The sequence below is a fragment of the Suncus etruscus genome, chromosome 9 (assembly GCF_024139225.1).
Source record: "Suncus etruscus isolate mSunEtr1 chromosome 9, mSunEtr1.pri.cur, whole genome shotgun sequence".
Lineage (NCBI taxonomy): Eukaryota > Metazoa > Chordata > Mammalia > Eulipotyphla > Soricidae > Suncus > Suncus etruscus.
Genome location: NC_064856.1, coordinates 2,648,546 through 2,663,781, shown reverse-complemented (window position 1 = coordinate 2,663,781; position 15,236 = coordinate 2,648,546). Strand labels below are relative to the sequence as shown.

General features: G+C 37.7%; 1 protein-coding gene across 2 annotated transcripts in view; it reads left to right on the top strand.

The window, feature by feature from the left end:
- The window catches only part of PLCB1 (phospholipase C beta 1), a 795,638-nt gene that overhangs the window by 687,869 nt on the left and 92,533 nt on the right, over nt 1–15,236 (top strand). For both annotated transcript variants that reach the window (XM_049779135.1, XM_049779136.1), the window contains exon 28: nt 15,135–15,211. In XM_049779135.1, the coding sequence (XP_049635092.1) occupies nt 15,135–15,211 (77 nt within the window). The remainder of the gene's footprint in view (nt 1–15,134; nt 15,212–15,236) is intronic.

Genomic DNA, 15,236 nt, shown 5'->3' with positions numbered 1-15,236 from the left:
TTTGTTACTTTTCTTCCAAGTTATGACTCTGATATATGTAAAACAAAGTCCTCCTGTGATTCTATTTCTACATCAGATGAAAAAATTAATTCAGGTGCTGTTATACAAGTCTTCTGTTTTTCCCCTTTTTATTATCTTTATTTAAACACCTGATTACAAACATGATTGTAGTTGAGTTTCAGTCATATAAAGAGCACCCCCTTCACCAGTGCAACATTCCCATCACCAGTGTCCCAAATCTCACTCCTCCTCACCCAACCCCACCTGTACTCTAGATAGGCTTTCTACATCCCTCATTCATTCACATTGTTATGACAGCTGTCAGTATAGTTATTTCTCTAAAACACTCACCACTCTTCGTGGTGAGCTTCATATCATGAGCTGGACCTTCCAGCCCTCATCTCTATTGTCTCTGAGAATTATTACAAAAATGTTTTATTTTTCTTAAAACCCATAAATGAGTGAGACTATTCTGTGTCTATCTCTCTCCCTCTGACTTTTTTCACTCAGCATAATAGATTCCACATACATCCATGTATAGGAAAATTTCATGACTTAATCTCTCCTGACGGCTGCATAATATTCCATTGTGTATATGTACCACGGTTTCTTTAGCCATTCATTTGTTGAAGGGCATCTTGGCTGTTTCCAAAGTCTGGCTATTGTAAATAGTGCTGCAATAAATATAGGTGTGAAGAAGGGATTTTTGAATTGTATTTTTGTGATCCTAGGGTATATCCCTAGGAGTGGTATAGCTGGATCATATGGGAGTTCTATTTCCAGTTTTTTGAGGAATCTCCATATTGTTTTCCATAAAGGTTGGACTAGACAGCATTCCCACCAGCAGTAAATAATAGTTTCTTTCTCTCCACATCCGCCACATGATTGTTCTTGTTCTTTGTGATGTGTGCCAGACTCTGTGGTGTGAGATGGCACCTCAGTGTAGTTTTGATTTGCATCATCATGATTATTAGTGATGTGGAGCATTTTTTCATGTGTCTTTTAGCAATTTATATTCCTTATTTTTTCTTTTTATTTCTAGAAGAGATGAAATATTTATTCTTTAACCTATGTTTAGCAAACTCTTCTGTGACATATGATCCCTGTACCATCAAAATTGGGAGAGAGGAATTGTATTAAATTGTGGGTCAGGTGGGTGAGAAGAAGGTCCGAAATGGGGACTGGTGGGTCTGTTGATGTGGAAAAGATTGGGATGTGAGCCTTGGAATTGGTGCTGGTGAAACGAGGGTTTGAGGCCGGGAGGTTGGTGCAGACATGGGAGCACAGAGATGAGTCAGGAACTCGAAGCAAGCACTTCAAACAGGGTACACAAGAGGACAGAATGGAGCATCTTCTTCAGACTTTCTCCTCTTTGCTCTCCATGATCCGGGTTCAATCCCCACAGTAGTACAGAGACAGAAGTAAGACCTGAGCATGCCGCTTGCACGTGGTTGACCCAGGATAGACCCAGGTTCAATCCCCAGCATCCCATATGGTTCCCTGAGCCAGGAGCAATTTCTGAGTGCAGAGTCCCGAGTAACCCCTAAGTGCATCCAGGTGTGGTCCCCAAACCACCAAAAAATAAAAAGGAGTATAGAATTGGGAGGAATGGAGTGAGTAGGGTGTTTGCCTGGCATGTGGCTGGCTCAGGTTTGATCCCTGACTCCCATATAATTCCCCAAGACCACTAGGAGTAGTCCCTGAGTGCAGAGCCAGGTGCTGGTTGTGCCCCAAAAGTCAAAAAAGTAAAGGAGAGAGAGAATTGTATTCCTTCTTTGAGGAAATGTCTGTTCATTTCTTTTCCCCATTTGTTGATGGAGCTATATGGTTTCTTCTTATTAAGTACTGTCATTACTTTGTATATTTTGGAGATTAGCCCCTTGTCTGGTGGGTATTAGGTGAATAGTTTCTCCCATTCTGTGGGTAGCTTTTATATCTTAGGCACTATTTCCTTTTAGGTGCAAAGAAATATGGGAGACATTACTTTCCCCAATTTTAAAAAGTATGACAAAGCAATAGTTAACAAAACAGCATGGTACTGTAATAAATACAGATCCTCAGATGAGAAGAATAGACTTGAGTATTCAGAGAATGTTCCCCAGGCATACAATCAACTAATCTTTGATAAAGGAGCAATAAATCGAAAATGGAGCAAGGAAAGCCTCTTCAACAAGTGGTGTTGGCACAGCTGGTTAGCCACTGGCAAAAAGGCGAACTCAGACCCTCAGCTAACACAAAGATCAAATCCAACTGAATTAAAGACCTTCATATTAGTCCTAAAACCATAAGGTATATAGAACAATATGTGGGTAAAACACTTTGACATAAACGTATCTTCAAGGAATAAATAGCACTTTCCAAACAGTGGAAGCAGGGGTAAACAGATAGGACTATATTAAGCTGAGAGGCTTCTGCAACCCAAGATCTTTATGGTCCCAGAAGTTCTGTTCAGTTGCAGTTGTCAAAGTCAGTCTTCTTGTAATTAAAGATCTTGGTTTTTGCACAGCTCTTGGTACTGAGCATGGTTTTGGCCTGAGCTCATACCCAAACAAAACTTTTCTAGTGTGGCTGTGAGGAGGAGAGATATTTGGGACATTGGTGGTGGGAATGTTGCACTGGTGAAGGGGGGTGTTCTTTACATGACTAAAATCATACGACTACAATCATATTTGTAATCATGATATTTAAATAAAGATAATTTAAAAAAAGCTTTTCTACTAGAATTTTCCATTAATCAGATAAAAAGAAAGGGATGGGAGAGGCTACCTCTACATATGGAGGTAAACACTAAGAGTTATAAGTATTAACAAAATATATCTATGGAAATATACAAAAATGTATAGATATCCTCTTTAAGTAGTTTGAGATAGTCTGAGGGGGCGGTAAAATCTATGGCACATTTTCATCCTGCTCTGGGGTCTTAGAGTCTGAGAAATGACTTGTAGCAGTCAGAGATCAGTAAGTGTTCTCGAACTGGGGGTCCATCTGGAGCTGAATCTGGTAGCAAGCAACAGGCCACATTGAAGGGAAGTGGGAGAAAAAGGGTCACAAAGAATGCACCAGCAGGGGCTATAGCTGCAGATTCTTTCCAGGGTGAAAGATGGGGTGCTGAGAAGTTGTCCTTTTGGTTTGGGAGCCAGGTGGCAGATTGATGCGGGAGGAGAAATATCCCTGTTCTTAAGAGTTAACAACTAAGGGTAAAGAGGGTTAAATATGGAGAGATAACAGATCAGGGTTGAAGTGGTGAGAGGATAAGGAGGGGTTTTGTAAGGTGGTGAATGGGGTTGGGGGGATAATATATAATAGGGACTATATACAATATAGGGAGGGATTATGTACAATACAGATTAGATAAACAGAGGAGTCCACCATATATACCCTCACATACCACTGTAGACAGATATTGGAAATATATTCATAGGTTGTAGTTGGAAAATTAATCCTTATGGGTTGGGTTAGAGAACTTTAAAAATTGGGGTCAGCACATCAGGGGGAAAGGTTTTCCAATTTCTGGACACTGTGTCAATGATGAGGTAAACTTTGCTACATATAGCCTTCGGGGTTAGGTTATGCATGAAGCATTTTAGGATAGACAATTTTCACATCTAGAGTATTAAGCAATATGGTAGTGAGCCCTATAAGAGGAGTCCATACCATGTCTACTGTGTCTTGTACATCCAGGTTCCTTACCTGTCTGCAAACTGACAGCGTGGGCATTATGATAAAGTAGTAATATCTTTTTCATCAAAAGAAAAGAGATAAAGAGAAGAGAAAGAAAAATGAAGGAAAAAACTTTGCAAAAACATACTCAATGAACGGAGCCTGTAACAGAAGTGTACGGTGTGCAGTTGACTCTTTCAGTGGTCACTGTGGACATAAGCATTAGATCATAATAACTGATGTAATAAAAAAGAAATGGATCAATTGGAGTATTTTGTCAAGCCATTGTCATATGGAGCACTGTATTTGGAGTCTAATATGATAGAGCACTGAAATGCAAAATTAGGGCAACCAACCTATATCTCCAAGAACAAAGAAGTTTGAGTTACTTTAAACATAATAAAATTAAGGCACTAAAATATACTGCTAGTGAGCACTGCAATGGGAGTCTCTGGCTTCCAATTGCATCTGCACCTGTTTCTGTGGAAAAAATATTAGAACATTATTACAGGCCTCTGTAGTGAGAGGTTGGTTGAACAGCTGTTTGATCTTAACGGCTGATTCCATTGCTGCAGGTTTCTTTGTAGTAAAAAGGAGGGAAAAGGCTTTGTGTTTCTCTTCTCCACTTGATTTTTTTCCTTCTTCTCGCTATACCCTGGCACCAACAGTGTTCAGAGCTTCTATCCTTTAGCCCATTGTGTTAGAAGCTACATTTTTCTGGTGAAGAAACAAGATGAAGAAAATTAAGATAAAAAAAAAAAAACCTAGGCATTATTCATGCCAGTATTTCTCATTCTTTTTCTGACATGATCCCTTACAATCATGCTGCCTTTTGGGGTTGACCCCTGAGTCTTCTACTTTGCCCCCCACTTTATATGATTTCACTTGTAAGTCTCCTAGAGGTAAATTGGGTTTCTGCAGTTGTGCCATGTCAACAAATAAGCAAATTGAGAAACTTTGCTCTTGGTTGATAAAAACAAAAACAAAACAAAACAAAACAAACAAACAAACAAAAAACGAATGATCTTTTATCAAGTTTCTTGATATTTTAAAGTTTGAGTGTATTTTTTATTTTTAGCCCAACAAATAACTATCATAAATAATATTCCAAGAACTTTTTACTCTACTCCGTTTTTATTTCTCAGAAAGCTACAGAACTTAAAAATAAAAGCAAAAGAGGATCCTGAGTTTGGGGGATAAGGCACGTGTCTTCAATGCAGTTGGCCAGGTTCCATCCCCAGCACCTCATATAGTCCCTTCAGAAGTGATTCCTGAGTGCAGAGCCAAGATAACCCCTAAACATTGCTGGGGATGGCACAAACACCACCAACAACAAAAAAGTGGGAAAAAATCTTAAATATTGTAGATTCAGTAAATCAAATGTATTGCCATTGAGTCATAGTTCTGTAGTGATTCTTTTTTTACCTATTTATCCTTTTCTTTTTACCTATTTATCCTTCCTCCACACAAATTTCCAAGGACCCTTTAGACATGTAGATTTAAATAAGGATCAATAAGTTCTCTTTTGCTATATAAAACAAATTTAAATATGCCATAGATTTGGAAAAATCTCTCAGATGTAATGGTGGCTGTCATTTTATTCCAAAACTTTCTCCTTTAAAGCTAAGACAGCTAGCAGAAAATGTTCCCTCAGGTAGACAGGGCAGTCTGCCAGACCATTAGTACTAGCACTGCGTCCAGCTATCCCAGAGCAGTCAATAATGAAGGTTTTGTTGAATGAAAGAATGTTTATTTCTTTGGTTTATAGCCAGGATAGACTTTTACAAATATCTTTTGTTAAAAAATAATTTTATCTATAGAACATGACTTATTTTAGAAGCATAATAAACTAATTTCTGTTTGTAGAAGAAAAACAAATAATTTATGGTGAAACTCAAAATGATGCTTTGACTACAAGTGATAAAAAGAGCAATGCCTTCCCTGGACACAAGTGGAAGGAGAAGAAAAATGAGTTATGCCTCACTTATGTACATTCTATGCTTGGATTTGGGCCCATTTTCTAAAACGGTCCTTCTTAGAAAAGACTCCAAATGTGCCAATTTCTACTAACTTTTTTTTATTCCTTTTGAGTTAGAGTCATATAATTAGTCTGTTCCATGGAAACCATTCTATTACCCTCAAATGACTAAACCAAGTGAAATTTTTCATGGAGTTGAGGACAAGCATGAAATTATATTCCCCAGAGCTTTTCTTTTCACTCCTTAAAAGGATTGGAACATTAACTAGGAGAGTTGTCGTGACTACTAAACAACTAAGCAAAATTATTGAAATGTATCTATTCCTTTGGGGTGAAAAGTCACCCTAAAAGTTAAAATCAAATGTTGTTTACTGCAATTCGAGTTTACTGTGTGCTCTCTTGGCTTAATGTGTTGGAACTCTAAGCTTTTCTTCTCTCACTTTTTTTCAGTGAGTTTGTGGCAAATACATGATTAGGTGGGTTCTCTGTTAATAAATACTTCAGAATCAAGTATGTTTTAGGTTTGTTACATAGTACCCTGGTTATTTTGTGAAAATACACCATCTGGGTTTTACTTTGATATCTCAAATAATAGAAACCCTGGCCCCCAAACTTAGCGGTTCCTCTATCTTACTTTAGACTGGTGGGTATAAGGGATGACAAAGCAATCTAATTATCAATAAATTAACTTAAGTGTTAAGTTATTATTCAGAAAAATAAAAGGATATTTGTGAGCAAAAATAAATTATATATTCATATATAACATACGTATGATAAATATTTCTTTGTGATCTTATAGAAAAAGAAAGTTAAGAAATCGAGACCTAAAATTGTCTAGGAAAATAAAGGGAATTCCAAACACTGATTTAGAAATAAAGAGAAATAATAAGGCGGTGAGGGGGTGGGAGGCCTTGCGTGTGCCTGCTCCCAAGAAGAAGTTGAAATAACCCAGTCCAATGTAACTATCTTCAGTTCTAAATAAATTTATGTCCGTGCTATCTACCATTCAAATTTGGAAGACTAACTCCAAGATAGATGTTTAACTCAAGAAAAATTATGCAAACAGGTTTATGCCTATATAGTTTGGAAAGGAAAATATTGTTTTGTTTATTGGATGATGAAAAATGCTAATAAAGATATGACATTAAGGACTACGGAGATGTTCAAGTAACTGGAACACTTGACTTGGATGAGGGAGCCCCAGATTCAATCTCCAGGACTCATGGGCCCTGCGCATTATTGGATGTACCCCCTCAACTCCTGCAAAAAAAAATAAGAACTAGAAGATAATATTTTGGGGACTAGCTAATTAAGACTTTAGGACATGCAAGAAAAGAAGAATATTTGTACAGGAGTAAGGAGAGTCTGAAGTAGGAAGAGAAGCCTTGCTCTGTAAAGTGGTTTAAAGGAAATGTGCACCAGAGTGAAGAGCAGACAAAGCCACGAGATAGGCACATGGTGACCGAGGCTTTGGAAAATCTCATATCTTTGGACAGAAGCCAAAGATGATTTCTATTTTCATTTGTTTGTTTAATTTGCAGACCACACCTAGGAGTGCTTAGGGCTTACTCCTGACTCCTGGCTCTGTCTGTGCTCATGATCTCTTCTGGTAGTATTTGGATGATATTTTGCACAGCTGGAAATTGGCCTGGGGTTGGTCACATGCAAGACAAGTGTCTTACTGCCTGTACTATCTCTCACTGGTAATATCTATTTCAAATCAAGAGGAAGTGTTTAGTGGGAAAATACAATTAGTTTTCTTTGATGCTCAAAGTATAAACTTAATTGTAAAAATATTTAAATGCTGATAAAGCATCTTTAGTGAGAGTTGCTTAAAGTCATTTGATGATACTAATGATATTAATTCAAGGCCTTAGAAGAGTGATTTTAAAAAAGGAGCAAATTTCCTTAATTGCTAACAAAAACATAATTTTAGGACCAAAAGTAGGAGTCTAATGACCCTGTACAAAGGGTAAAATCATGATTCGCAAACTCTGCCAAAATTTCTTGAGGCATTGCATCAAACTTGTTACAGCATTGTGGAATATTTTACTTTTTTCAAGGAGTCTTAACAACATCTACTGCAAGTGCTGCAACAAAGTACTGCTAAAATGTGGAGAAATCAATCAAGTTAATATAACTTGTTATATGTTTTAGTAGGACTTGTAACCTGCTTTCTTTTCAGCTTTTACAAGTTCCTCCAGGAGGAAATAAAATCCTAGTTTTAGAGGAAAGGAAGCTGAGTTTGGACTAAGAAAGACTGAATAACGTTTTGAAGATCATTTGAGATTGATGAAACTTGAGAACTAACCGTTTGGACTGATATATCAAATGACCATAGACTGTGCACTGAAACAAATGCTTATTTCTTAAGGTTCTGAAGACCGAGAAGTCTAAGAAACCCATAACTTAGTGTCTAGGGAAAGTCTTTCCAATGACATATATATGCATATATATTATGTTATATATGTTACATATTGTTATATATGTTAGATATGATATATATGTCATAAAATGACTATTTTCAGAGACCAGAGAAATAGTATAGTAGGCAGAATGTTTGCATTAAGTGCAGTGGACCTGGTATAATTCTCAGCATCCCATGAACTCCCAAACACCACCAGGAGAAATTTCTGAGTGCAGAGCCAGTAGTTACCCCTGAGCACCACTGGTGTAATCAAAACAAAAATAAGTCTTTTATTTTTAACCTATATTTTAATGTAAAAGACGAGAGAAAACTTTGTGGAGTCTCTTCTGTATTGGAACTCATTCCATTCCTAAGAGCTGAACTTTCATGGCTAATCATTCACAAAGGCCTCTTTCAATACCATCACGCTAGAAGCTTAAGATTTCAGCATAGGAATGTTGAGGGAACACACACATTTTGTCCTGTCAAAGAGCCTCTTCTAAATAGTTTGTCTTCCTCAATATTTTTATTTTCCTTTTATTTAAACATTGTGATTACAAAGTTGTTCATGATTGAGTTTGAGTCTGAGAGTATATGTCACCCTTCACCCATGAACATTTCCCATTACCAATATCCCCAGTTTCCCTCCCACTTCCCCCGGCCTGCCTCTGGGATAGGCATTTTACTCCTCTCTCTGTGTCTCTGTGTCTCTGTCTCTGTCTCTCTCTTTCTCACTGTGGTTTTCACTATTATTAATGAAGGAGTATTGTGCATATCACTTTATCTCTATCCGTACTTAGTTCTTGCCCAAAGTGATCAATTTCAACTGTCATTGTCATAGTGATCCCTTCTGTACCCTAATTGCACTGCTTCACTATTTGTGGCAAGTTTCATACTATGGATTGGTCCACCTGTCCCTCACCTTTATCGTCTCTGGTATTACCATGCTTTTTTATTTTCTTACTTCCCACAAGTGATTGAGATCATTCTATGTTTATCCCTCTTCCTCTAACTAATTTCACTCAACATAATACTCTCCATATATATCCATGTATAAGCACATTTAATTATTTTATTTTTCCTAACAGCTGCATAGATTTCCACCTATGCACCATCTTTTCTTTTTTCATTCATCTGTTCTCAGACACTTGTTTTTTTCCGGATTCTGTCTATTTACAAGAGAACATAATAATGCAGAGGGCATTTCTGCATGGTGATTTCGGGTTCCTAGGAATGGTATTGCTAGATCATATGGAAGCTCAAATTTCTAGTTTCTTTAAGAATATCTGTATTATTTTTTCCAAAAGAGGCTGAATAACCATGATACTTTTCAAAGAAGTGGATCAAATGCTCCTAAAATTCATATGGAACAATAAGTATCCACAAATAGCTAATGCAATCCTTGAGGAAAAGAAAATAGCAGGACTCACTTTCCCTAGCTTTAAACTGTACTATAAAACAGTCACTAAAATAGCATGGTACAGGAACTGAAGACAGACCCTCAGATTAATGGAATTGACAAATATTCTGAGACAGACCTTCAGATAAATGACCAATTAGTCTTTGATAAAGGGGCAAGAACCACAGTGGAGCAGAGAAAGCCTCTTCAATAAGTAGTGTTGGGAAAACTGGTCAGCTACATGTGAAAAAGCAAACACAGATTTGACAAAGGTCAAATCAAAATGGATTGAAGACCTGAGATCATAAGGTACATAATTCCTTATATGTAGGCAGAACACACTCTCATGACATTGAAGCTGAAGATATCTTTCTTCATGAAAGAAACATTACTGGCCAAACAAGTGGAAGTAAAGATAAACAAATGGGACTATATGAAACTGAAAAGCTTCTGCATCTCAAAGAAAACAGTGGCTAGAATACAAAGGCTACCCACGGGAAAGGAGAAATTACTTACACGATAGCCATTTAATAAGAGGTTAATATGTAACATATGTAAGGCCCTGGGGGAACTCAGCAAGAAAAAAAAATTTCGGGGCCTGAACGATAAGGAGTTTGCCTTGCTGGTGCTAGCCTAGCTTCCCATAGGGTCCCCCAAGCCAGGAGCAATTTCTGAGCACATAGCCAGGAGTAACCCCTGAGTGTCACCGGGTGTGGGCCACGCAAAAAAAAGTGGGGGAGAGAAAAAAAAACATGGAACCCCATCCAAAAATGAGGAGAAGATATGAACGGACATTTCCTCAAAGAAATACAGATGACCAAAAGGCACGTGATAAAATGTTCCACATCTTTAAGGTTCAGGAAGATGCAAATCAGGTCAACAATGAGATATCATCTCACACCACAGAAGCTGGCTCACATCATAAAAACAACAAATACAACCAGTGCTGGCACGAATGCAAGTAGAAAGGGACTCTCGTTTGCTGATGATGAGAATGGCGATTAGTCTTCATCAATATTTTGACCAGTGGTTTTCAACCCTTTTATACTTGCAGAACAGCAGTTGAAAACTACTGAATTAGAAAATATTTCTCAAATGTTGGTGTGCATATGAACTTCCTGGGCCTTGTTTAAATGTAGCACTTTTATTTAATTTATCTTGGTGAAAGCATAAGAATTTGCCTCTTCCTTTCTTCTTTCCTCCCTTCTTTCCATCCTTTCTTTCTTTTCTTTCTTTTTTCTTTCTTCTTTCCTTTTTTCCTTCCTTCCTTTCTTTTTCTTTCTTCCTTTCTTTTTCTTCCTCCCTTTCTTCTTTTTCTTTCATTCTTCTTTCTTTCTTTCTTTCTTTCTTCCTTTATTTTTCTTTCTTTTCTTTCTTTCTTTCCTCCAATTCTTTCTTCTTTCTTCCTTTCTCTCCCTCTCTTTTTTTCTTTGTTTCTCAGTCTTACTCTGTTTTTCTATTTTCATTTTTGCTTGTTTGTTTAGACACCAGTGATTTAGAAAGCTGTTAAAAATAGTTTTAGGCACGTGATTTTCCAACTTCAATCCCAGCACCAGTGTTGCCAGATTTCCCCCCACCCCAGATTCAGACTACCTCTTTGCTAGACACATTTTTAGGTTTAATTATTACAGTTGTATTGATTTTGGGTAATATAGAAACCTTGCCTCCATACTATTGTCCTCATGTTACCCCCAAACCTATCCTACTTACTTTTATCCTCCTATTTTCTCCTTCATTGCATTTTTAGTTCTTTAATCAAGAGCCAAGAGCTTGGCCATCTTTAATACTCCTGAGCCCTGTCCTGTTACTCCATATACAGCATATTCATGGGAACATACACTATTTTTCCTTCTACTGGCTTCATCTCATACCGATGACAATAGGATATATCAAAAACACTAGAAAACCTGTTGTTGACAGGAATGTGGTTAAAAAAAAACTCTTAATCTCTGCTGGTGGAGAATATTGTCTGTTTCAGCCTCTATTGAGAATTATTTCCATTTCTATAAAAATGTTGGTACTATTGGCCCGCAGGCCACAGATGGAGTCAAAGTTCTAGAAATCTAGGACATCAGACAAGAGTTTCTAGAATACCCTGAGGCATTTATCTATGTATTGTCATATTTTTCCAAATGGAATATTTATTTAAATATGTAGATTCTGATTACAAAAGAAGGTAGGAGCTAGTTCAATGTAAAACCATTCTAACAGGTGGTTTGATGGAGAGGCAAAAAGTAAGTCAGAAAACACATCCAAGGCCAGGTCAGAGCTGAGTGATTAGAAGGAACTTGTCTTTGCTGACTGGGTAACTGTGTGGCAGAAGATGTTGCAGGAGGTGGAAGAAAAGCAGTGTCTGTGAACAGGTGCTAGCTAGTACATGCACAAAAACAAGCAACTATTCCACTTAGGTGAATGATAGACATGAGAATATGAAAACAGATGTATGAATGGCACTGAATTTAACATTTTGCTAGAAGAAGTAGAAGTGGCATTTAGAATGAGGGAAGACTCTAAAACCTCAAATTACCGAAAGCATCAAGAGAGGATTTTGAAAATCGCCAAATGTGTCTAGGTCGAGGAACCGGACTGTGAAAGCATTTCCCCACAAGTGAACCAGATATTTCAGCAATATTGGGGGCTACAGGGTAGTCATCTGTAATTCTTTGGGAGAGGATAAAAGACTTCTGGGGAACTGGGGCAGCTGAAGTATCTGTCTGAAAATACATCCTCAGCTAGACTACTGCGTTCCAGGAATTCTCGAGGAAATTCTGTCTTTGCACACAGAACTTGGGCATTTAGACAGCTTGATAAATAACACCACGAAGCTGTAATATTTCATAATGTCTTTAATGGTGATGGTTATGATTAAGCAATCTCTTTTAAACAGATCTAATTGATTTTCTGCTGGCCCAAGATCCTGTTATTATGTATTCATATCTATTTCACTTCCTGGATAAATATATCAAATTTCATGCTAATTTTTAGTTTACGTAAATTGTTATTATAATTCTGTAAGAGAATTTCTCAATGTTTATTGTTTTAGATAGAAGGATTTTCTAAAACAAACAAACAACATTTGAAATCATTCTAAAAGGGAGCGTGAAAGTAGAGCCTTTTGAATCTGGCTCTGCTACTGACTGCCTCTTTGAACTGAAACTGTTTTACATATGTAGACAAGTGACTCATTTGCAAAAAAGTAAACAAAAGAAATAGTACCAACTTTATAGGGCGAGTCTTAGAATGAAATAAATGAGTTATCCTTGAGGCCAAAGAGTTGTTACAGAGGATAATGCATTTCCCTTGCACACAACCAACCTTGGTTCACACCCTTGCATCCTATAGGTTCACTTGTCAGGAATAATCCCTGAGCAGGTAAAGTGAAGGTGGGTTTCTGTGTTGGTTCAAGAATGAAAATATTGAGTAATACAGATGTTCAGACTCAGAGTTAGAAATGGAAGGTTTATGTGAAAGTAAGTAGAAGAGAAACTCCTCTTGTATACTAAGAGAAATTTAGTATATAACTAAGGGAAATATGGCTCATTTTTTGGTGTTTCATGTGTGTTTATTTGTTTAGGGAAATTTTTTTTCCTGATCAAGATGGTTTTACTTACAAAGAACTCAAGGACTTCTCTCTCTTACAGAATAGTCTGGGCTTTTCTGCTGCTTAAAATAAGACTCAGGCCTGATTTATATTACTATTTAGGATGTAGGAGAATTTTATTTCATTGACTATTCCCCTGTCCATTTATTTAGAGCCTTTTGTATCATCCATTGGAAAATGTGCCTGAGTGTTGTCCTTCTTCTTCAGGTCTCCAGTGAACTCAAGAGCTGGGACAACTTTCTGGTCCTAGGAGACTGTAAACTACTCATTCTCAGTGAGAGTAAAGAAATATGCAAAAATGTCTTAAGATGCAGGCTTAATTCAGCTAAACTGAATCTGCAAATAGCTATGAGCAAAGAGAATCTGATGCCTCCTTTTCACATCAGTAATGAGCCCTGAACATTGCCAGGTGTGGACCCTCAAAACCGAGAACAATAACAAGAACAGCAACAGCAAAATATTGGTGAAACTTAGCTGATAATATAATTATATTACTTCATCACTGTTGTTGCTACTTTTTAATATAAAATTGATGAACTTTAGACCAAAGCAATAGTGTTGCAGGTAGGGCTCTTGCCTTGTTCATGGTAATGCAGGTTCAATTCTTGGCACTCATATAGCTTCCTGAGCCCATTAGGAGTGAGCCCTGAGCAAAGAGCCAGGAGTAAGCCTTAAGCATCAAGGATATAACCAAAACAACAAAAACAACAACAACAACAAAGGTGAATTCATCCTGCTGTACTGGAGATTCTGCTTTCATCATTCAACAGTGGCAATGAAGGCAATTCATAGAAAGGTGGCACCATCTCTTTGGTACTTCTGTAAAAGTTTGTTAGTTGGTTTTTTTGGTTTGGTTTTGACAGCTCTCAGGGATTACTCTTGGCAGGCTTGGGGGAGGGCAGATGGGATGCTGGGCTTGCAAAGCAAATGACTTACCTGCAGTGCTATCACTCAAGCCCCAGTAGAAAGGTTGTATTCAGAGGTACTGAGGATGAGGAGAGAGGAAAAGAAAAAATGGAGAGCTCAGGCTTTTCCAAGTGCGGAGAGAAGTCTACTACGTTTCTCAGAGTATGGCAATTAAGAAAGTGCACATCTGGGAGGGAAGATGGCAGCGATATGTGTTCAGTCACCACCTGGTGGGCTGGCAGCACCAACACAGGGGTCCAGAGAGCACCTACAAGCGTCTCCTTTGTTCCTAGCTGACTTATATTTAGGTTTCTCACAACCTGCTTCACCCTGGGCTTTCTAAGGAAGTGTCTGTTGCTAAGGTGGTTGCCAACAGGAAGGATGGAATTCCTTGATCTTTTCTGACCTTCATTTCCAGGCTTTTGCTTGCTCCTGCTGAAGCTTCTCTTTTCAAGTCTTAGTTGCAATATCCACAATATGTGTTTCTGGTAGTTTTAGGGCTAATGACAAGAGTAATTTCTTCGAATTCCTTTCCTTGGATTTATTTACATCCCAAGAAATCATTGGAGGCCTTGCCTGTTTCTATACCATACTCATTTTTATCTTAAGCTCTTCCTTCTTCTTTATTTTTTCTTACTCTATTTATTTATTTATTGGGGGGGGATGGGCCACACCTGGCTCTGCATTCAGAAATAGCTCCTCGCAGGCTCACGACCATATGGGATACTGGGAATTGAACCCGGTCCTTCCTGGGTTGGCCACTTGCAAGGCAAACGCCCTATTGCTGTGCTATCTCTCAGGCCCCAATCTTAAATTCTTTCAAGAAATCATTTTATTTGCTAACTTCTACTAATGCTTTATTTTTTTTACAAAGAAATGTAAATTCAGAAAATGTAGACTGTTTGAGAGTAGGGGTTGGTATATGTGTCTACCTTGTTTTCTTTACTGAGCCAAGTTACAGTCACCAGCACAATACTAGAAGGACTCCAGTAAGAAATTATTAAAATTTCATGCAATAACCTATACAAGGTGAAAGCATAAATTATATCCTCTTTACATTGTGCCCGTAGTCTGATAACTTTTGTCATTGTTTAATCTCAGTTATGATTTTTCTAGCTGCAGATTTATGCTCAGAATGCTTTGTCTGTGATGATACAAAACAGCAAACATTTTCTCTTCTCAGCTTGTTCAGAAACTGACCGACGTGGCGGAGGAGTGCCAGAACAGTCAGTTGAAGAAGCTGAAAGAAATCTGTGAGAAGTGAGCCTCCCATCTCATTACAATA